The 22,500-nt window shown below is 46.3% G+C and overlaps 1 protein-coding gene across 1 annotated transcript in view; it reads right to left on the bottom strand.

Moving 5' to 3' along the window:
- crtac1b (cartilage acidic protein 1b) overlaps positions 1 to 22,500 on the bottom strand; it is a gene marked incomplete at both ends in the record, with an annotated part of 173,680 nt that overhangs the window by 36,726 nt on the left and 114,454 nt on the right. The window contains 2 exons of the mRNA XM_084321881.1: positions 8,671 to 8,753; positions 11,915 to 12,051. Of these exons, the coding sequence (XP_084178007.1) occupies positions 8,671 to 8,753; positions 11,915 to 12,051 (220 nt within the window). The remainder of the gene's footprint in view (positions 1 to 8,670; positions 8,754 to 11,914; positions 12,052 to 22,500) is intronic.

Below are 22,500 nucleotides of genomic sequence, written 5' to 3'. Positions count from 1 at the left end.
TTCTGGCGGGTCTGTAGAGACGGTAGATAGTGGAGGAGGAAACTGTTCCAAAACTTGTCAGCCAATACTTGACTGTACCTCCACATTCTTCGGCCATTCGCTTCCTCAGGCCTGTACACTGTCTGTGGGAGCACGGGGTCCAGCCGCGCCATCAAGAGAGTGTTGGGGGTGACTGGGTCGACATCTGCTACATCACTTGAGACGTAACCGAGGGGCTTTGAGTTCAATACTCCCTCGATCTCCGTGAGGACTGTCGTGAGGACTTCTTCCGCCACGGTCTGGGCCCCAAGCACGGCGTACAGGGCTGTCTTTATTGAACGTACTTCTCGTTCCCAAGTTCCCCCGAAGTGAGGGGCATTCGGGGGGTTAAACTGGAAATCAATCTGAGAGGGAGCGAGGTGGGTCTTAAGTTCTGGGCCCATAGCTTGGAAGCTCTCTCTCGGCTCTCTTTCTCCGCCTTTGAAGTTTGTCCCGTGATCAGACAATAATATAGACGGTTTTCCTTTCCGCGCTGTGAATCTCCGGAAGGCCATAAGGAATGAGTCCGTACTCATGGTTGGAAGGAGTTCTATGTGTATCGCTCGGGTGGTCATGCATTTGAATACAATACCCCACCGCTTCTCCGTCCCTCTTCCTTTCTTCACATACGGCGGGCCGAAGCAGTCCATACCGGTGGAGTGAAAGGGCTTGTCGCCGAGTCGGAGGCGACAGGGGGGTAGGTCAGCCATCCGGGGTATACTGGGCTGTGCTCGCCACTTGCGACAGTTTAGACAGGTCCGCTGGAAGCGTCGTACTGCTTCTCTTCCTTGCAGTATCCAATAGCGACGTCTGATCTCAGCGAAGACTCTCTCTGCCCCGGCGTGGTGCACGTCCTCGTCGTATTTCTTTATGATGAGCTCTGTGACCTTGTGTCGGCTGTTGAGAACTATCGGGAACTTGACGTCATCCGTTAAGTCTGGGGCCCTTCTCAGACGACCACCCACTCTGATGAGATTATGGGCGTCGCTCTCAGGGGCCAAGTGGAGCAGTCTGCTGTCTGACGGGACTGGCTTTGATCCCTGCAGACAGTCTAGCTCGTCGGGGAACGAGTCTCTTTGGGCTCGCTGTAGCAGAAGGAGTTCTGCTTCTTCGTAGTTAGCTGCATTAATGTCAGTAGTGGAGGGAACCTCAGGGTGGTGCCACAGGAATGTCTTTAACTGCGCACCCTCAAGGGTAGGGCAGTCGTCTATGTTGGGATCTGTGGGGACTGGTGTGTGCGTCAACCCACAGAACATAGATTTCTTCATCTCTGCCTCCTCTTGACTAGCCTCCCGTGGGATGGGTGTAGGCCACTTTTCTTCCGGTAGCTTGAGGAACTCGGGACCGTCACTATAGAGATTGTGATGTGTGAGGTCATCCAGGGACATTCCCCGTGTGATGACGTCTGCTGGGTTCTGTTTTGTGTCCACGTACCTCCAGCATGCTGATTCTGTTAAATCTTGGATCTCTGTGATTCTGACTCCCACGAAGACCTTGTATCTGCACGAATCGGACTGGATCCATGTGAGTACGGTCATGGAGTCTGACCACAGGATTGTTCTTTGCACCGGGATGGTGAGTTCACGTTGGATTAACGTGGCGAGTTGCGCTCCTACTAGGGCTGCGCAGAGCTCTAGACGCGGGATCGATTGTTGCTTGCGGGGGGCTATTCTTGAGCGAGCCAGGATGAAGGCGGTATGTATTTCTCCTCCCTCCTCTCGGGCCCGCAAGTAGGCCACCGAACCGTAGGCTACTTCGGAGGCATCGCTGAAGACGTGCAGGTCCATCTGACACATCTCCAGCCGCACTGTGGGTGGGAAGTAGCTGCAGCGTATGTTGACACCTGGGAGCGAGCTGAGTTCTGTTTCCCACTCTCTCCATGTGGAAGCAAGGTGGTCGGGTATGGGGTCGTCCCAGCCCTGGTCCTTGTCCCACAGCTCTCGTACAATCATCTTTGCCCTGGTGGTGTAAGGTAGAATACATCCCAACGGGTCATATTGTCTGGCGAGTGTTCTGTATACACTCCGTCTTGTGGTCGGTAGTGAAATCGACCTTCCCTGCTCCTTGGTCAGGGGTGTGTGTCTATAATGGAGCGAGTCTGTTTTGAAACGCCAGACTAGTCCTAATGTCATTTCTTGGGCTTCACCTGGGATGGTCGCCATCCAGGTCTCGCTGCTTGCTGCCTTGTCCTCTGGGGAGAGGCTGCGCAGTACTTGAGGGTCGCTGCTGGCCCACTGCCGGAGATCAAAGCCGCCTTTGATCAGGGAGGCGCGGAGCTTGAGTAGGAGGGCCTCGGCCTCTTCTGGCGTCGAGCCGCTTTGCAGACAGTTGTCCACGTAGAAACTCTTTTCTACACTTTGTCGGACCTCCTCGTCAGCTGCTGGGTCCTCTGCGACATGTTTTTGCAGTGCGAACGTAGCACAGCATGGGCTGCATGTGGTTCCGAAAGGGAGGACTTCCCATTGATAGATGGATGGTTGCTCATCCCCGATCCTCTCTCTCCATAAGAACCGCAGCAGGGGCTTGTCCTCTTCCACTAGTCGCACCTGCAGGAACATCCCTTTGATGTCGCCGCTGATGGCCACCTTGTTCTGGCGGAAACCTAGCAACACGCCTAGTAGAGAGGGGCCGAGTGTTGGGCCGGGCAAGAGCTCTTTATTCAGATTTTGTGATCCGATCTGGTAGCTGCAGTTAAACACAATACGATCCTTGCCGTTGTGGTGGACCTTGTGGTGGGGCACGTACCATGATTCGGTCGTCTGATCGGCCTCTTGAATGTCAATTCTCTTTATGTGTCCCGCTGTGATTAGCTTGTCAATCTCACCGCGGTACACAGTGGCTTGAGCGGGGTCTCTGGCTAGGCGCCGCTCGGTGTTCAGTAGATATCGCTCCGTCGCTTCTTTTGAGGCGTGGAAGGTAGGCAAACCCTCTCGCCTCAGGAGTGGAGTTGCGTATCTCATCACTCCATTGACTTTGACTCTCTTTGTCCCCTGCTCGAGGAGGGCTATGGCATAAATGTCTTCCTTGGAACGAATGTGTTTCTTTTCGTTCTTAAAGGGCATTGTCTCTAGTGTCCATAGCCTCTCGACGTGCTGTAAGAGGGTGGTGTCTACTTCTGTCACTCTGGAGTGGAGGCAGCGAGTGGCTGCTGTTCGGTTGGGAGACCTGGAGAGGGCGCCTTGTAGTGTCCATCCTAGGCGGGTCTCGACTGCTGCTGGACAGCCTCTGGGCCCAATGTGGACCCGGTCCGTCGGGACGATGAGGTGTGCGTGGTCGGATCCTATGAGCAGGGTCGGGGTGGCGCCGTCGATGAGCGGTATAGGTAGTTGACGCAGGTGCACGTATTTGTCCATCAGCTTGGCGATGGGGTAGGTGTACCGCGACAGGCCTATGTCTTGGCTGGTGAAAGCGTTAGTGATCCTATACCGCCTCTCTGGCTGCCCGCTTGCTGCGATAGTGAAGGAGACGTGCTCACCCTTTATCGTCTTCAGGTCTCTTCTTATAGTACGAATCGTCATCGTTTCTTCGCTCCCCTGCAGACCCAGCTGGGCCGCAGCGGATGCGAGGAGGAGAGTCTTTTCTGACCCGTCGTCAAGGACGGCGTAAGTGTCCATGACCTTGTCCTCGTAGCTTAATGTCACTCGGACCACCTTCAAGAGCACCCGGGAGCCCCCGCTGCTGGCGGGGTCAATATACATGACGCTTGCTCTGGTGCTGCTTGAGGGTGCGGGTTTCTTCCTGTTACTGTCATGTAAGACGTCCAAGTGGGCTCCGTCACACCGACTACACCTCTTCTTCAAGCGGCACTCGGCTGCCATATGGCTGCGCGCACAGCGGTAACAGCGGCGGTTGGACTTTATCCATTGACTCACCTCGTCGGCGGTCATCTTCTTGAACGTGTCACAGTGTGACAGCCAATGTTCTTTCTCGCAGTACTGGCATACAATCTTCCACTTCTCTTTCGTCGAGGGGGTGCTGTGGTTCTTGTTACGCGGTACTGATTCGGCTTGGTGCATGACGTCACCAGCCTGCGGTTATCGTTTGATCTCCGAGGTCCCTCTCTGGGGCTTGGTCCACTCCGCACGAACGTATCCAGTCGTAGGCTGCTGACTTCTCTCGCGAGGAAGTCGGCCAGGTCTAGGAGGGATGGCTCGGGACCGTTGGGATCACGGTGGTCTCTTTGCCGCCTGAAGCGCTCTTGTCGGGCGGGAGGAAGCTTCTCTAATATCCTTTCCACATTAGAGTTAGCGTACAGTTCGTGCCTACCCTTTTCCTTTTGTGCCCCCAGCATCCCTACCAGGGATTGTACCTTGATAGAGAGGTCATCCAATGAGCGATTGTCTGTGGCTGGGGGGAGACGGTCAATATTCCTTATCTCTTGTATCACGTAGTCCCATATGCGTCCATAACGTTGGTTGAGGGCTACTAGAGCCGCGGTGTATGGGGTACTTGAGTTGGAATATGCCAGCGCTATATTATGCGCTCTGGGCACCTTCAGGTGCTTGAGGAGGATAGCATATTTGTACGTCTCATCGGGGACATCGGACATCATAGTCTCTAAGCACATTCGTAGTTCCGTGTACTGTGCTCTGTCCTCGTGTGTGAAATCCGGGAACGTCGGTGTGCCAAGGTACGATGCCATGGATGGCTGGCACATCGGTGAGAGTTCCGGGAGAGGCCTCCTGGGCGAGTCTCCCCGTACGTGTCGTCGTGGGCTGGTACTTGGTGGGTACCAAAGCCCGGGTACCCAGGTGCTGTTCCACGGGGCTGGCGCTGCGTCAAACTCACCCTTGAGTTGAGTCGGGGGTCTGTAACGCAGGGCCTCGGGGGTAAAGTCTGGGCTGTACTGAACCTCCTGGTCCTGTGGAGTACGATGCTGCTGGTGGGCTTGACTTTCCTCCTCTTCCTCTTCCTCTTCCTCTGCTAGGTCTTCTAGATCTTGCAATCGTCTATTCAGTCTCTCGGCGGCGTAGGCCGGTTCTTCCCTGTTGCTGGGTCTTGCATGGACCGGTCGGGGAGGGGGTTCGGAGACGTGTATAGGCTCTTTCTGTTGGCCGGGCTCCGGGTCGCTTGGTCGGGTAGGGGAAGGTGCCCTAGACCCTTGTCTTGACGAGGCCCTGGAGCTCTGTGCGGATAGAGGGGGGGTCGCCCTGGCAATCAGTTGCTCCATTATCTGCGCTTGTAGTCGGTCGCGCTCGGCTTCGCGCTTGATGTGAGCGAGGTTGCGCTCTGCTTCGCGCTGGGCTTGGGCTGCGTCGCGCTGTGCATTGGCGGCTTCGCGCTGTGCATCGGCGGCGGCGCGCTGGGCATCGGCGCGGTCTCTTTCAATATTCTCTTCCGTCTGGAGGCGTCTGGTCTCCAGGCGTATGCGGTCGTCTTCACTCCTTTGCTGCGCCTGGAAGCGCTCTCGCTGGGTCGCAGAGTGTTCGCGTTCACTAAGGGCTTGCGCTTGGAGTTGCGCGTGAAGGCGCTCTCTTTGGTCTGCAGATTGTTCGCGCTCACTCAGTTGTTGAGCCTGCAGGCGTTCTCTTTCCATGGTAGAGTGTTCGCGCTCACTTTGGTGTTGCGCTCGGAGGCGCTCTTGTTCCATGGAAGAATGTTCGCGCTCGCTAAGCGTCTGTGCTTGGAGTCGATCGCGTTCAGTGGAGGCTGCCAGGGTGGCGATAAATGCCTGCGCCAGCATCTTGTCCGCCTCGCTGGGGGAAGACACTGATGGAGGTGATCGGCTTCTGACAGTGCTCGTTGGAGATCCGTTCTCCTGGCGCGCTCCGAGGAGGTCTATCTCCTGGGTGCGCTTCTCTTCTGGTAGTGGGTCGGGTTCCGTCCCTGGAGCGCTTTCTTTATCCTGGAGCTCTCCGGGGACCGTCCCGTTGATGTTGTCGGGGGGTATAGTCATGTCATGTCCCTCCTGGTCCCCCCCGTGAGCTTGGTCAGTTACGTTAGAACCCACTAGGGTCTCTACTGGCAAGGTCGCCTGGTCGGTAGGGTTTGACATACTTTTACTATCCGCTTTTTCCGCATTTAACGTCTGTATAAAGCTAGGTAGTAGACTGGCAGCGTAGTCCTCTAGGTAAGGAGGTGGCTGCCGTCTGCGCTGCGGGCGTTCTAGCTTAGGAGAGCCGTTTGTGGAGTGTTCACCGCTGGCCATGGTTAATATCAATATTATATTTAGATATTACACTGATTACCATCCGGCTCGAAGGACCAATTGTAACTGAGGGGTACAATTCCCTGACTGTATTGAGAGTATGGTATCATTAAACCACTACTGAGTTATGTACTTTAATTACTGGCCATACAGTACACAGGTATATGTGATGAACACCCACACAATAACACGGCTTAACAAAGAAAGTCCTGTTTGTAATATTTATTAGAAGAGCAGCAATATTAGATTACAGTATTGAGAATTAGAGTCGCGCTTGTATGGCGAAGAATGTGCATGAATAGGTCAAGAGCGTAAGTCCATGAGCATATTACGATGGAGATAATTAATACCACCTGTAGCATAAGAATTATATAAGGTACACTCGTAGGTCAGCTGGAGATACTAGGGGGGTTCCCTCCGGTTGTAAGCCAGCAGGGGAGAGGAATTGTCGGGAGCAAAAGTCTGGATCAACGAGGAATAAAGAGACTCCAGGTACAGGAGACGGTGCAATAATCCCTTGGTCCTTAGACAAAGCAACAGCTATACTCCGGTATGCACTGCAGCATGGGTGAAAGCTAGCCAGCCTCTGAGTCCTAGAGGCGGGCTCGACGGGGCTCCTCACAGGGTAGATCCCACACGGTAGTGGGGGTAGACGGTTCTCTGCTCCAGCAGCCACAGGACCAAAGCAATATAATCCAGCCGAAAAGGGCTCTGCATTCGTCGGTGTAGGTTATCCAGTGTACATATCCACACGGTTCTCGTCTAGGGCTCCTCGGATGGCGGCACAAGGTTAGGCCGCCCAGCCTGGATAAGCGCACTAGCTCGGTACGATGAAACAGTGGTAATGCTGGTCACTGTAGAACGGTAGCCGCACGATACACTATACATAATAGACTATTACTTTATAATAGAATAAGTCGAACTCGACGATACAGCGTTAAACTCTGACACTTTAGCTATCAATTCGCACGCGGTCTCAAGGCTCTATTTAGGGGCAAAACGGGCCCACTTCACGGCACGTTGTATCGTGGTGAAGGCTTCAACTTGTTGGGGTAACACAACTGCGGTATCCACCTGCAACGTATTTATACGTAAGGTGAATAATCTAGTGCCAACCTTATTTCTGTCTCGTATTACTGCGCAAACCTGGGCATGTTGAGACATGTCTTAGCGGTGACTTTGAACTAGACATTGGGGGTATGGCCGTGGCGCCTAGGGGGTCGCTGTCCAATAGGAGAACGAATATTATGGTCTGGCCTGTACCTAGGTAAAGGGATATTCCGTGTATATGTACAAAGAATATACAAGGGATATCAGACGATATACAAATATTATACAATATATCTCAAGTAATAAATATATATATTCGGTTTAATCTGACCCTTTGTAACAGTATCATTATGTGTCATTATACAGCACAAGTACAGTACAACAAAAAGAAGTTTGGCATCCAACCAGAGTGCAAATGTAACAGTAAAGTGCAATAGTAATATACAATGTACAGGAGATTAAACTGGGTAAAAAATATATAAAAAAATTAGTACTACTGAGTATAATGCTAATCAGATGTATGTACAGAGTTGTAGTATTTATATGTACAATGATACAGGTATAAAGACACTATGGTAGTAAGTCATACTGGCCAGCAGTGTAACTAGTAAGAGTAGGTAAGGGATATGTACAGATATAGATAAAAGGATTATATGCAGGTATGTGCAGATGTCGGAACGCCGTTGGTGTTGTTGTCCAGCAGGGAGCACTTTGTCCTCTGTACTAGTCAGTAACAATGTCCCTGTTACAGTGATAGGGACACCGTACAGCTGCGAGTGCCATCCTTCGGATGAGACGCTAAACCGAGGTCCTGACTGAATTCCGTAGTTAAAGAACCCAGGGCGCCTATCGCAAAGAGTAGGGGGTTCCCCCGACGTTCCTGGCCAAATTCCCAATCAGGTCTCTGACATCAAGGCCACCTAATCATCCCTCTCCCTTTAATTGGCTGATATCAATCCCTGTCTCCTGAGCCGTTCAGCCATTGTGTAGTGTGATGTGTGCCTGGTGCCAGTGTATGGCAGCCATTGAGCCTGCGTAGCCCAAGGTTGGGTGCTACCAGTGGTGGTGAGCGCTTTGAGTGTCTAGAAAAGCGCTATATAAATGTAATGATCATTCATTCATTCATTCATATTATATATATACGGTATATACAGCATTATTGCACATGCTATCATAGTATCATACAGAGTTAACGTTATATGGGTTATATGCAGGTGCATTAGGTAAGTAGGTATATAGAAGGACTATATGCAGGTATATTCAGACAGATATGGATATATATATATATATTATTTATACTGTAAATATAAATATATAAATGTATATGGTATATACAGCACTATTGTACATGCTATTATATGCATAGTTATATGGGTAGACTATAGTACTGTATGAGGTAGGTAGTTGTGAATATTAACAAAAAGTGAATTAACAGTTTTAGTCGTCGGACTCACCAGTTCCACGTCCCTCCGGCTCTGCTGCGTCCCCGACATTCAGCTCTTCTATCTGGGGGTCTCCGTGCTCTCTCCTGGTGACCCTGGAACAACAAACAGGGTTCCCACAGACATTCAAGGACTCTTAAGTACTTTTCGAAGCACTATTTTTCATTTTCAAGGATGTCACTCGAAGGATACAATTCACTTTTAAATGCAGTTTTTTTTTTTAAAGAAAACTCCAACATTTTGGGAAATTAACTTATTTGGCAAGATACAGTACATACCTTTTTTCTTCTCTGCATGCAGTAGGAGTAGGAAGACACGCACCGTTAGCCTAGCTTAGCGTCAGTCACTGGAAGTAGGTTCCTCCATTAGCCTAGTTCCAAACGTCTTCCTACTCCTACTGCATGCACAGAGAAGAAAAAGATATGTATCTTCTTGTCTAACTCCAGGGTTCCCAAAATGTTGGAGTGTTAAGATACATACCTTTTTTCTTCTCTGTGCATGCAGTAGGAGTAGAAAGACACGCACCGTTAGCCTAGCTTAGCGTCAGTCACTGGAAGTAGGTTCCTCCATTAGCTTAGTTCCCAACGTCTTCCTACTCCTATTGCATGCACAGAGAAGAAAGATGTATGTATCTTCTTGTCTAACTCCAGGGTAGATGGCAAATAAGCAAATTTCCCAAAATGTTGGAGTTTTCCTTTAAGCATCTTCTTGGCCTGCTTGCCAAATGTGTCCTTGAAACAAGTAAAATTATCTAAGCTAATTTGGCTTGGCAAGATTGCGTGAAATAAATAAGAAGATATCTAGCGATATCTCTCCTGATTGGATGAAGTAGTGTCATAATGTAGAGCTATTTAACACTTATCTTAAAAAAATAAACGTTTAACTGTTTGGTACACCCAGCTTGTAGGATAAATGTAATCCTTCTACTGTACTTTGGCCTCCACTGCCTCCTCAGTGACAAAGCCTTTTTTTCCAACAAACCTCCCAAAATATATCATGTAATTTCACAGAACACTAGCATTAGGCGCCGTGCTGATCTTTGGCTAATAAACTCCAAACTCAGCTGAACGAGGGTGATGTACCGAATTAATTAACTCGAGGACGATAGTTCAAGTATGCTAGCGCCTCTACTTCCTCAGGCGCCTAAGGAAGTTCCAAGTCAGTCAGAAGATCCTTAAGAACTTCTACTCATGTACAATAGAGAGCATCCTGACTGGCAACATCACCTCCTGGTTTGGGAATAGCACTGCACAAGACCGAAGCAGACTACAAAGAGTGACACGTACAGCCGAACGCACAATTGGAGGGGGGCTCCCCACCCTCCAGAACATTTACAACAAGCGTTGCAGGGGCAAGGCTAAGAGAATCATTAAAGACTCCAGTCACCCGAACAACTGCCTCTTTGAACTGCTGCGGTCAGGCAAGCGATACCGGAGTCTCAAGGCAAGCACAGAAAGACTCAGAAGAAGCTTCTATCCCCAGGCCATCAGGCTGCTAAACGAACAATGAACACTACACAACAACAACCATCAAACGCACATAGCACACACATCCACACGCAAACACTCACTTTAAACAAACACACTGTAGCACCCACTCCACACACTTTATAGCACACACCCACTTTAAACAAACACACTGTAGCACCCACTCCCCACACTTTATATTTATTGATGAAGGATTGCACTACAACTCGTACACCTTACTGTAAATTGTACCTAAATTGTACCTCATCCCATTTCTGCTTGCACTATATAGTACTGTACATTAGTACACTGCATAGTATTGTATATTATATGGTAACTCAGTTACGTCTATTCTGCATCGAACATTGTACATATGTCTATACTGAACACTGTGACCTCATTTTCTACTTCTAAATTACATGCTATACTATGTTATTTGATACTATCTTGTCTAGCACAGTCTCTGGAGCGTAACAGTAAGAAGCATTTTGTATGAAAGTATTATGTACTTCTGTATGACAACTATTAAAGAAACTTGAAACTTGAAACTTGAAACTAGTAGTCCCACTGCTAGCGAGCGTGCAGTGTTCATTTAGCTGACGCAGCTCCGTGTTGGACAGCGGTGTAACTCCGGGCTCTGCATCACTGGCCCGGCAAGGGTCCGGCGTCCAGAGGGACAGAACGTCCTCCAATAATCCCCCGGTAGGGAATATTCTCATCCAACGAGACCCCGAGGCTCTGACCGACCGACTCCTGACACGTGGCCAGATTTCCGCATTGAAACCGGATCGGATTGCTATGATCTCGAGTAAGTAACCGTTTATCATTCCTAGTACCACATCCTGCTCGCTAAATTGTTTCAGATCAGATTTCCTTTTTTTTTTTATTGTTCGAAAGTTATGCAGCCATAACTGGGTTTGATACGTAGGAGTATCATAAATCCATTTCCTAGAACTGAATTAATTATCATTATCACCGGGGGAAGCCGAACAGAGAGAGACCTACATCTGTCTCCCTCACTCATCTGCAGAGGAGGAGGTGTGATGCCAGACGAGATAAGAAGCCCGAAAAGCCCTTCACCTCACTTTGAGGCACTACATCGCAGCACAAAACTGCTCCATTACACTCATCAAAATGACAATTCAACTATTACAGGGCAGGGAGTTCTCTCTCTCTCATCCCTCTCTGCCCCCCCCCCCCTCTGTGCCCCTATTCTCTCTCTTTCTCTCGCGCTCCCTACTATCTCTATTTCTCTCCTCCCTCTCTCTCCTCTATCTCCCTCTCTCTATCTCTCACCTCTCTCTCTATCTCTCTCTTTCTATCTATCTCTCTCTTTCTCTCCCTTTCTGTCTCTCTATCTCTCTTTCTCTCATTTCTCTCTCTCTTTTTCTCTATATTTATCTCTCTATATCTCTCTCTCTCCCCACTCTCTCGCCCTCTCTCTCTCTGTCTCTCTATCTCTCTCCTTTCTCTCTCCCTCTCTCTCTTTCTCTCTCTATCTCTCTCTTTCTCTCTCTCTTTCTCTCCTATCTCTCTCTCTTTCTCTCTCTCTCTCTCTCTCTCTCTCTCTCTCTCTCTCTCTCTCTCTCTCTCTCTCTCTCTCTCTCTCTCGCTCTCTCTCGCTTGCTCTCTCTCGCTTGCTCTCTCTCGCTTGCTCTCTCTCTTCCTCTCTATCTCTCTCTCTCTCTCTCTCTCTCTCTCTCTATTCTCTCTCTCTCTCTCTCTCTCTCTCTCTCTCTCTCTCTCTCTCTCTGTTTCTCTCTCTCTGTATGTATGTGTGTTTATTGTACCTAAACAGTCTGTTTGCAGAGGATCCTCGGTAGGCGATGTTGTTGAAGAAGACCTCCAGTTCGTTATCGTTGTCAAAGTCTGCGGCGATGACGGTTCTCACCGGAGAAGGCATGGAGAACTTCTGGGACGCGATGTCCTGCCCAAGAGAAGCACACAGTCACACTCACGCACACAGTCATAGAAACACACAGACGTGAGTCAAACACTCAGTAACTCGGTTACTTCTACTCTGCATTGTACATTTTATATTGTACATTTTTACATTTTCCTTTGATGCCTCTAACTCATGGAATGTCCTTCAACTCACGCTAAAATTGGAGGTTCTCCCTTCCCTTGGAATTTTTAAATGTATGATTTCAGACCATTGTGTGACTACCTGTAACTGTTTTAGTTGATATTTTTGATATTATTGTCACGATTTACCGACCGCCCAGACACTCACCAATATTTATACAGGAGCTCTCTGAACTGATCTCATTATGTGTTACCGGATATGATAAGGTGATCCTAAATGGAGACTTGAACATCCATTTTAATAAGAAAACAGACTCCAAAACTATAGAGCTAGAAAATCTACTGGATAGCTTTGACCTAACACAACATATAACAAATGCAACTCACAAGCTTGGAAATACATTAGACTTAGTTATAACAACAACTGGGCTAAGCATAACAAATGTCTCAATAACTGAATTACCTGTCTCCGACCATAACTGTATATTTTTTGATACTCAAATAACCCTTACTAAAACAAAAAAAGAAATCATAGTTAAAAAGAGGCTCCTAAACGACAAGGCTGAATCAAAGTTCATTAATATTATCAGATTACATGAATCACACAATCATGACCGCTCTCTAAATGAAATGGTAGAAAATCTCAATGATGCACTGTCATCTGTATTAGATTCTGTCGCCCCACTAAAAATGAAAAAGAAAAAAACCAGAGCCTCGCCCTGGCTGAACTATAATGCTGTCAACAAAGAAAAAAGGAAATGTCGTGCAGCAGAGCGAAAATGGAGAAAAACAAAAACCACCACATGCTGTGATATATACAAAGATGCTTTAACTGCTTATAATAAAACCATCCGCTTAGCAAGGAAAGACTACTTCTCTAAAATCATTACAGAAAATGCTGGAAACTCCAGAATCCTTTTTTCCACTATTAACCTACTACTCAACACTGCCCCTACACCTCCTCAGTCATCAACGGTTAAGTGTGAAGAACTTGCACTATTCTTTAACAACAAAATAACCTTGATCAGGGCCAGCATTACTCATGATGGAAATAAAGCTGATTGCAGCAAACCGTGCAATGTAACCATGAGAAGTTTCACATGCATCACATTAGATGTACTCTGCAAAACTGTCTCAGAATGTAACTCCTCCACCTCAGACATTGACCCTATGCCTACAGCTTTCTTCAAACGGGTGTTTAATAGTGTTTCAAGCCCTGTGCTATAGATATCATAAACACTTCCCTTAGAACTGGTATTTTCCCAGATGCCTTTAAAACAGCAGTTGTAAAGCCATTACTAAAAAAACCTAACTTGGATAGTAATGAAATGGCAAATTATCGTCCAATATCCAACCTACCATTCATTAGCAAAGTACTTGAAAAGATAGTTTCAGTTCAAATAAATTCCTTTCTTGAAGAAAACAACATCTTAGAAGAATTTCAGTCGGGATTCAGAAAATATCATAGCACTGAAACTGCCCTCACCAAAATAATCAGTGACCTCAGGCTAAACTCTGACGAGAATAAGATCTCCATCCTTGTCCTGTTAGATCTCAGTGCAGCATTTGATACAATCGATCACGATATTCTAATCGATCGTCTTGAAAACCTTGTCGGTTTCTCAGAACATGTACTAAGCTGGTTCAAAACATACATCAGAGGGAGGAAATTCTATGTTAGACTAGGAGAGCACATGTCTGATATATACGACAACAACTATGGAGTTGCACAAGGGAGTTGCTTAGGTCCTTTACTCTTCTCCCTTTACATGTTACCGCTGGGTGATATCATCAGAGAACATAATGTAGATTTCCATAGCTATGCGGATGATACACAACTGTACATATCTTCTGAACCAAATGATACAGCGATCAGCTCCATTACAGACTGCTTACTGGCAATAAATAAATGGATGAGTAAGAACTTCCTGAAACTAAATGAGAACAAAACTGAAATTCTAATTATCGGCCCCAAAACTAAAAAAGAAACGTTAATAAAGAACCTAGGAGGACTAACCCCTTGGATCAAATCTGAGGTCACTAGTCTCGGGGTTATCATAGATTCAGAACTGAACTTCAATTCTCATATTAGCAAAGTAACGAAAACATCGTTCTTCCATCTCAGAAATATAGCAAAAGTACGACCATTTATTAATCAGAACGATGCTGAGAAGCTAATTCATGCATTCATATCTAGCCGGTTAGACTACTGTAATGCACTTTTCACAGGTCTCCCTAAGAAAACCACAGAGAGGCTTCAGCTAATCCAAAACTCTGCAGCCCGACTGCTAACTAGAACAAAAAGGAGAGAGCACATTAGTCCAGTCTTAGCTGCTTTACACTGGCTTCCTGTAACATTTAGAATTGACTTTAAGGTCCTTCTCCTTACATACAAAGCTCTAAATGGACAGGGACCTAGCTACATCACCAACACTCTAATAAATTACACGCCAGCAAGAACACTGCGATCATCAGCTGCTGGACTACTAGAGGCTCCCAGAAACAGTCAAAAGAGGATCGGTAATGCAGCCTTTATCAACTATGCCCCAAAACTGTGGAACAAACTACCCCAAAACATCAGGGAAGCCAACTCGCTAGACATCTTCAAAAGACAGCTTAAAAATCTCTTTGCTCAGGCATTTCAATGACTTACCTGCACTATTCTTACCCTGCCTACCTTACTATGCTAATTTTATCTTATTTTACACTGCCTATCAAATTCATGTGTCGGTTATCACACTTTTTACTTCTTACTGATGACTATTTTTAAACTGAATCATTTTAAACAATTTTTCACACTTTTTACTGTAACCTTGCTATTTACATTTTTTACTGTTGTTGTATGTCCGTTCTATTTTATAATTTTTAGACTATTTTTAAACTTAATCATTTTAAACTACTTCATTATTTGTATTACTGAATAGAGAGCCTATTAGGATGCTAGATCCTAATGTGAAACACTGTGATTTACCATACCCTGCCTATCAAATTCATGGGTCGGTTATTGCACTTTTTACTTCTTACTGAAACACTGTGATTATTTGTATTACTGAATAGAGAGCCTATTAGGATGCTAGATCCTAATGTGAAACACTGTGATTTACCATACCTTGCTATGCTCGCTCATGCCTGTATTTTTATGTCTGTTCTATTTTATAATTTTTAGACTATTTTTAAACTGAATCATTTTAAACTATTTTTATTATTTGTGTTACTGAAAACTGTAAGCGGAGAGCCTATTGGGATGCTAGATTTGCCATACCTTGCTACCTGTCTATCTTTTTATGCCCGCTTATGCCTATTTTTTACTGTTGTGAAGCACTTTGAACTGCAACCTCTGTATGAAAAGTGCTATACAAATAAAGTTATTATTATTATTATTATTATTATTATTATTATTTAAAATAATTTTTAAAGGTTTTTAATTTTTTTACTCTGGTGTTTAAATTTCTGTGAATATTGTTTTATTATGTACTGTACAATCGTCGTTTCTGTAAATGAGGGAAACCTCAGATGCTTACGATTTTAAATAAAGGTTGAAATGAAATGAAATATATGTATATACTGAACACTTTTGTCTACGTACTTGACTTCTATTTTATACTTGCTATACTTATTTTATACTTATCTATTTTTGTCTATAGCACAGTCTCTGGAGCAAAACAGAAAGAAGCATTTTGTATAAAAGTATTCTGTACTTCTGTATGACAACTAATAAAGAAACTTGAAACTTGAAACGTGAACAGTCATAGAAACATGCACACAAAGGCAAAAGTCTTCCAAACAGTTTGCGACAAACTATGTTACGTAACCCCTACAGTGCGCAAAGGCCTATGCACCTATCCTATGATTACAACTGAACAGTGCATTGACAGGCTGTGAAAGACTGCAGCCAACCCAGTATCATCACATCTCTTGTCACGATCCATCCTAGGAACAAGTACATATTTTTAACAGCATTTCTGCTTTATTAGGCACTAGGGGTGTAAATTAAGGTACACATATCCATACCGAACCGAACCGTTTCAGTGTGTACCGTACCGTACCGAACGGCTGTGTAGTGTACCGAACGAATACAACGGTATGTTAACCACTAACGACCACCCACCGGGGGCTGTTTTTTTCCACAATCTAATATAATTATTATAATTTTTTTAAAATGTTTACAAGTCGATTATTAATTTTAATATAGAATATTTGTTGACAGCCCTACAAGTACAATTAGTTACTGCACACTACAACATCACCCCTGAGTGGAACATGGAAAGCCAAACTTTCCCCCACTGTACCGAAAACCCGTACCATACTGTGGTTTTTGTGTACAGTTACCCCCCTATTAGGCACTAGGCGGTATACTCTCAGTGGACAGGGTGAGGTGGTATACTCTCAGTGGACAGGGTTAGTCGGTATACTCTCAGTGGACAGGGTTAGTCAGTATACTCTCAGTGGACAGGGTTAGGTGGTATACTCTCAGTGGACAGGGTGAGGTGGTATACTCTCAGTGGACAGGGTGAGGTGGTATACTCTCAGTGGACAGGGTTAGGTGGTATACTCTCAGTGGACAGGGTTAGGCGGTATACTCTCAGTGGACAGGGTTAGGCGGTATACTCTCAGTGGACAGGGTGAGGCGGTATACTCTCAGTGGACAGGGTTAGTCGGTATACTCTCAGTGGACAGGGTTAGGTGGTATACTCTCAGTGGACAGGGTTAGTCGGTATACTCTCAGTGGACAGGGTGAGGCGGTATACTCTCAATGGACAGGGTTAGTCGGTATACTCTCAGTGGACAGGGTTAGGTGGTATACTCTCAGTGGACAGGGTTAGGCGGTATACTCTCAGTGGACAGGGTGAGGCGGTATACTCTCTGTGGACAGGGTTAGGTGGTATACTCTCAGTGGACAGGGTTAGTCGTATACTCTCAGTGGACAGGGTTAGTCGGTATACTCTCAGTGGACAGGGTTAGGTGGTATACTCTCAGTGGACAGGGTTAGTCGGTATACTCTCAGTGGACAGGGTTAGTCGGTATACAATCAGTGGACAGGGTTAGGTGGTATACTCTCAGTGGATAGGGTTAGGTGGTATACTCTCAGTGGAGAGGGTTAGGCGGTATACTCTCAGTGGACAGGGTTAGGCGGTATACTCTCAGTGGACAGGGTTAGGCGGTATACTCTCAGTGGACAGGGTGAGGCGGTATACTCTCAGTGGACAGGGTTAGTCGGTATACTCTCAGTGGACAGGGTTAGGTGGTATACTCTCAGTGGACAGGGTTAGTCGGTATACTCACAGTGGACAGGGTGAGGCGGTATACTCTCAGTGGACAGGGTTAGTCGGTATACTCTCAGTGGACAGGGTTAGGTGGTATACTCTCAGTGGACAGGGTTAGTCGGTATACTCTCAGTGGACAGGGTTAGGTGGTATACTCTCAGTGGACAGGGTTAGTCGGTATACTCTCAGTGGACAGGGTTAGGTGGTTTTTCTTTTTTTCAAACCAAAAAAACGTCATATTGGAACACAACCAAGCATGGAAATTCTGGAGGACTGCAGATGATTGAAGCTTTTACATATATGTGGGGACTGGGAGACCCACATTACTGACCAGACAATCTATATCAGTGATGGCTGTCTGAATGTAGGGCTATTATTTTAACATGTAGACCACTTATTTGAACAAAAGAAATACCACTTACAGCACCGTTAACACTTCTTTGTCTCATGACCACATCGTTTGCCTGTCTGGCGCCTTACCGGTTCGCTCTGACCCGGGCGGCAGGCCAGAACTCCGACAAATGACAGTTAAAAGGCTGGGTGACAGTTGCAGGTGTGTGTGTACAGTAAACAACTCTGTGATAGAGTCCTTAAAAGTAGTGAGGGGGATCAATTTGTCCATTTTCAAAGTCTTTTGCATCTCGTTCCAACTGCTGGGAGCAGCGAATTGGAAGGAGGCTTGACCAAAGGAAGTGTTAACACGGGGAACATCTAGCGAGACATGGTGAGCAGCTCTGGTGTTACAGGGAGCAGATGACCATTTTAACAGGTGCATCAAATAAGGAGGGGTCAGACCAAGGCGGGTTTTTATGAATGAGTGTCAAGCCAATTAATTTCTCCTTGAGAGTGTAACGATGGCTAATTTACAGTGATGTATATAAGTCACAGTGATGTGTGGAAAAGGGGGCATTTGTAGCAAACCTAATTGCTGAGTGATACAAAACATTAAGGTGATCAAGGTGACACTGCATTGCATGCACGTAAACGACATCGCCATAGTCAAACAATGGGAGAATGGAACATTTGGACGAGGGAGCGTTTAGCAGAGTGAGAAGAAGCCAAGTCTTGCTTTTTTATCTTTGATTGACTAACTGTGCCGCTTGTTTAGCCTCAGGTTGTCTAGCCTCAGGTTGTCTAGCCTCAGGTTGTTTAGCCTCAGCTTGTTTAGCCTCAGGTTGTCTAGCCTCAGGTTGTTTAGCCTCAGGTTGTTTAGCCTTAGGTTGTCTAGCCTCTGGGGGACTCTGCTTGTCTAGCCACTGGAGGACTCTGCTTGTCTAGCCTCTGGGGGACTCTGCTTGTCTAGCCTCTGGAGGACTCTGCTTGTCTAGCCCCTGGAGGGACTCTGCTTGTCTAGCCACTGGAGGACTCTGCTTGTCTAGCCTCTGGAGGACTCTGCTTGTCTAGCCTCTGGAGGACTCTGCTTGTCTAGCCTCTGGAGGACTCTGCTTGTCTAGCCTCTGGAGGACTCTGCTTGTCTAGCCTCTGGAGGACTCTGCTTGTCTAGCCTCTGGGGGACTCTGCTTGTCTAGCCTCTGGAGGACTCTGTTTGTCTAGCCTCTGGAGGACTCTGCTTGTCTAGCCTCAGGAGGACTCTGCTTGTCTAGCCTCTGGAGGACTCTGCTTGTCTAGCCACTGGAGGACTCTGCTTGTCTAGCCTCAGGAGGACTCTGCTTGTCTAGCCTCTGGGGGACTCTGCCGCAGCCCTTGGGAGGAAGCCTCTCCACCGGGTGAGGGTTTTTCTTTTTGTATGGTAAAGTATCAGATAGCTTCTTGCTTCAGTGAGCCGGGGGTTAAGTCGGGGAAGAGTTATAGAGAGTCACTCCCCTCAGTAGTTATAAAGAGGCCCTTCACTCCCCTCAGTATTTACTCCCTGTTTTAATTATAAGCCTCATAAAGCTGGAGGGAGGGGGTGGGAGGAGGGGGAGGGGGAGGGGGGTACGGGTGACCTTCTGCTATTCAGGTGAAGGAGAGAAGGGATGAACACTAAGACCAGGAGAAGGAGGGAGGAGAGCGGGAGGAAGTTATGAGGAGGAGGAGTGGGGGGGGGGGGGTGACCAACTGAGACCACGAGGAGGGAGGTGGGAGAAGTAAGGGAGAGAGGGAGGAGAAGGAGTGGCCTCCCGCCACTGAGACCACGAGGAGGGAGGTGGGAGAAGTAAGGGAGAGGGGGAGGAGAAGGAGTGGCCTCCTGCCACTGAGACCACAGGGATGCAGGAGGGAGCAGGTGAAGAGGAGAAACAGGAGGAGGGGGAGATGGGGGAACTACTTAAAAAATTTCATTTCAAAGCTTTATTTAAACTCGAAAGGCAACAGAGGTTTCCTTCATTTACAGTCACGTCGAGTGTACATACAGAAATATACAGAAAAAGCACATAAAATCACACCGCATATAAAATCATAACAATAAGACGACAAGATAGGCAAAAAGCAAGGATAACAAATCAATTAAAACATGTACAACTCGATTGACAAAGGTTGGAGATCGAGGTTTTAAACTCTGCAACAGAGGTGAGAATCTGTTGGAGTTCAATCCATGAGCTATAGAGGGGCGTCATAGCAAAATGCAGATTTACCCTGTTCAGAGCAAACTCTGGGGACCTAAAGGATCAGCCATGGGTCGCTAGAACGGGTTCCATAGGTTCCAAAATTCCATTCCAATAATGATGTAGTATAAGGAGGTAGCTTACAGTACCAATAAGGGCCTTAAAAATGAACAAATACCAGTGTTTGTTGCGCCTCTCCGTCACACAGAGGGCCAACCAACCTTCTCATAAAGGACACAGTGATGAGTGTCGTATCCATCATTAGTGATGATTCTGAGGGCAGAGTGAGAGACAGAGTCCAGGGATTCTACTGAGCTACTCTATAGATGGCTGAATGGATATGGTCAGTTATGTACAGTAGGTGCAAAGGAACGAGGGAGAGAACATAGAAGAGAGGAAGAACTCAGAGGAACAGGGTGGAACACGTTTTCAAGGTGAGATGCAAGATGGCGGCGCGCGGCTCGGCCGCCTCTCTGTGGGCCCCGTCGAGATTGTGCTTGATTTGGTACATTTTTATAGTTTTCTTTTTACTTGATTTACTGTATGAAGCACAATCTTAGGGGGCTCGTACAGAAGAACCAAGCATTTCACTGTAATGTACAAATAAAACAACACTTGAAAACTCGATTGTGGCTTCGGCCTGCGTGGAGTGACACAGATAACTTTGAGCAATGTCTAAACTGGATAATGAGAGTCAGAATCTGCGCTATACTGTGTCAGTAGCTGTTTTGTCTTAGGTGCACCACCCGCATGATTTTTTCCCGTAGCCTATGTGTGCGAAGACGCTCTCTGATTGGCTAGCCGCGTACAGCGAAGACCCTCTCTGATTGGTTTAGCACCGAAGGGTCTCTTCCGCCTTGTACATATATATTCTCTGCTTCAAAGTGGTTATGATTTGGCCTTCTTTCGAAGTGGGTTATGCTTAGAGTTAGGGTTAGGGTTAGGGTTAAGGTTAGGGTTAGGGTTAAGGTTAGGGTTAGGGTTAAGGTTAAGGTTAAGGTTAGGGTTAGGGTTAGGGTTAGGGTTAGGGTTAGGGTTAGGGTTAGGGTTAAGGTTAGGGTTAAGGTTAGGGTTAGGGTTAAGGTTAAGGTTAAGGTTAGGGTTAGGGTTAGGGTTAGGGTTAGGGTTAGGGTTAGGGTTAGGGTTAAGGTTAGGGTTAGGGTTAGGGTTAGGGTTAGGGTTAAGGTTAGGGTTAGGGTTAAGGTTAAGGTTAAGGTTAGGGTTAGGGTTAGGGTTAGGGTTAGGGTTAAGGTTAGGGTTAGGGTTAGGGTTAAGGTTAGGGTTAGGGTTAGGGTTAGGGTTAGGGTTAGGGTTAGGGTTAGGGTTAGGGTTAGGGTTAGGGTTAGGGTTAGGGTTAAGGTTAAGGTTAGGGTTAGGCGGAAGAGACCCTTCGGCGCTAAACCAATCAGAGAGGGTCTTCGCTGTGCGCGGCTAGCCAATCAGAGAGCGTCTTTGCACACATAGGCGCACCACCCTATTCATGAACCGCAGTATTATAAAGCATGACGTCAAGGGATTCGGTTACTGTACGAATCAAGCAATTTTGAGTGTGGTTTTGATTCTAATATCTCAGAAGCTACAGCCTCCGCCCGCCTGTGGTTTTCATACATAACAGCCTCTAGTAAAACAGGGTATCTGCAGGTTTCAACAACGTAAACTTAAGACTTTTTAAGACCTTTCTAATACCACTTAGAGCAAAATTGTATACCAATTTTACGACCATACGAGCAAAAGAAAAACATAGCCATACTGAACTGGCGGCTGCACCAATATAAATTCTCACACTTTCGACTTGAATACTAGTCATTGTATTGTACATTTCATAATACAGTATATAATATTATTAATCTTCCGACAGCCCCCCCCCCCCAACATTTTTTATACCTGTGCAAATTAAATGATGTTTTAATACCTTTAAAGGCCTTAAATTGAGAATGATGAATTTAATACTTTTTAAGACGTTTTTCCCCCGCAGATACCCTATAATAAATAACAGAAGTCAACACAGACCAGCATTCCTGTTGAACAATCCTGACACCTTGCAGAATATTTTTGCAACTATTTTCTTTTTTGATAAAATGTTTCTTTATTTTCCTTTTGCAACTATTTTCCTAGTGTTAGGGAATCACACAGCCACAGAACCAGATCTAGCTTAGCAATCCTGCATCCTCCAAGGCGTAGAACAAAGATGGAACAGTGCTCATTTGCTCACACAGGAGCACAGGAGTGGAATGCGTTGCCTTCGACCACCAAACAGGGCTTGAACCTGTATAGTAAAGGTTAAATAATTTTTTTTTGCTGTTAATAAAAAAAAATATGATGGATCTATTAACAAAACAAAGAAGATTATGGATCAATTAACAAAAAAAACATGATGGATCTATTAACAAAACCAAAAAGAGGATGGATCTATTAACAAAACCAAAAACATGATGGATCTATTAACAAAACCAAAAAGAGGATGGATCTATTAACAAAACCAAAACGATGATGGATCTATTAACCAAAAAAACCATGATGGATCTATTTGTTGTACCTGTTACA

The sequence above is a fragment of the Notolepis coatsorum genome (genome assembly GCF_963971535.1).
Source record: "Notolepis coatsorum genome assembly, chromosome: 9".
Lineage (NCBI taxonomy): Eukaryota > Metazoa > Chordata > Actinopteri > Aulopiformes > Paralepididae > Notolepis > Notolepis coatsorum.
Note: the sequence above shows the minus strand (reverse complement) of the source record. Positions and strands in the feature narration are given on the sequence as shown.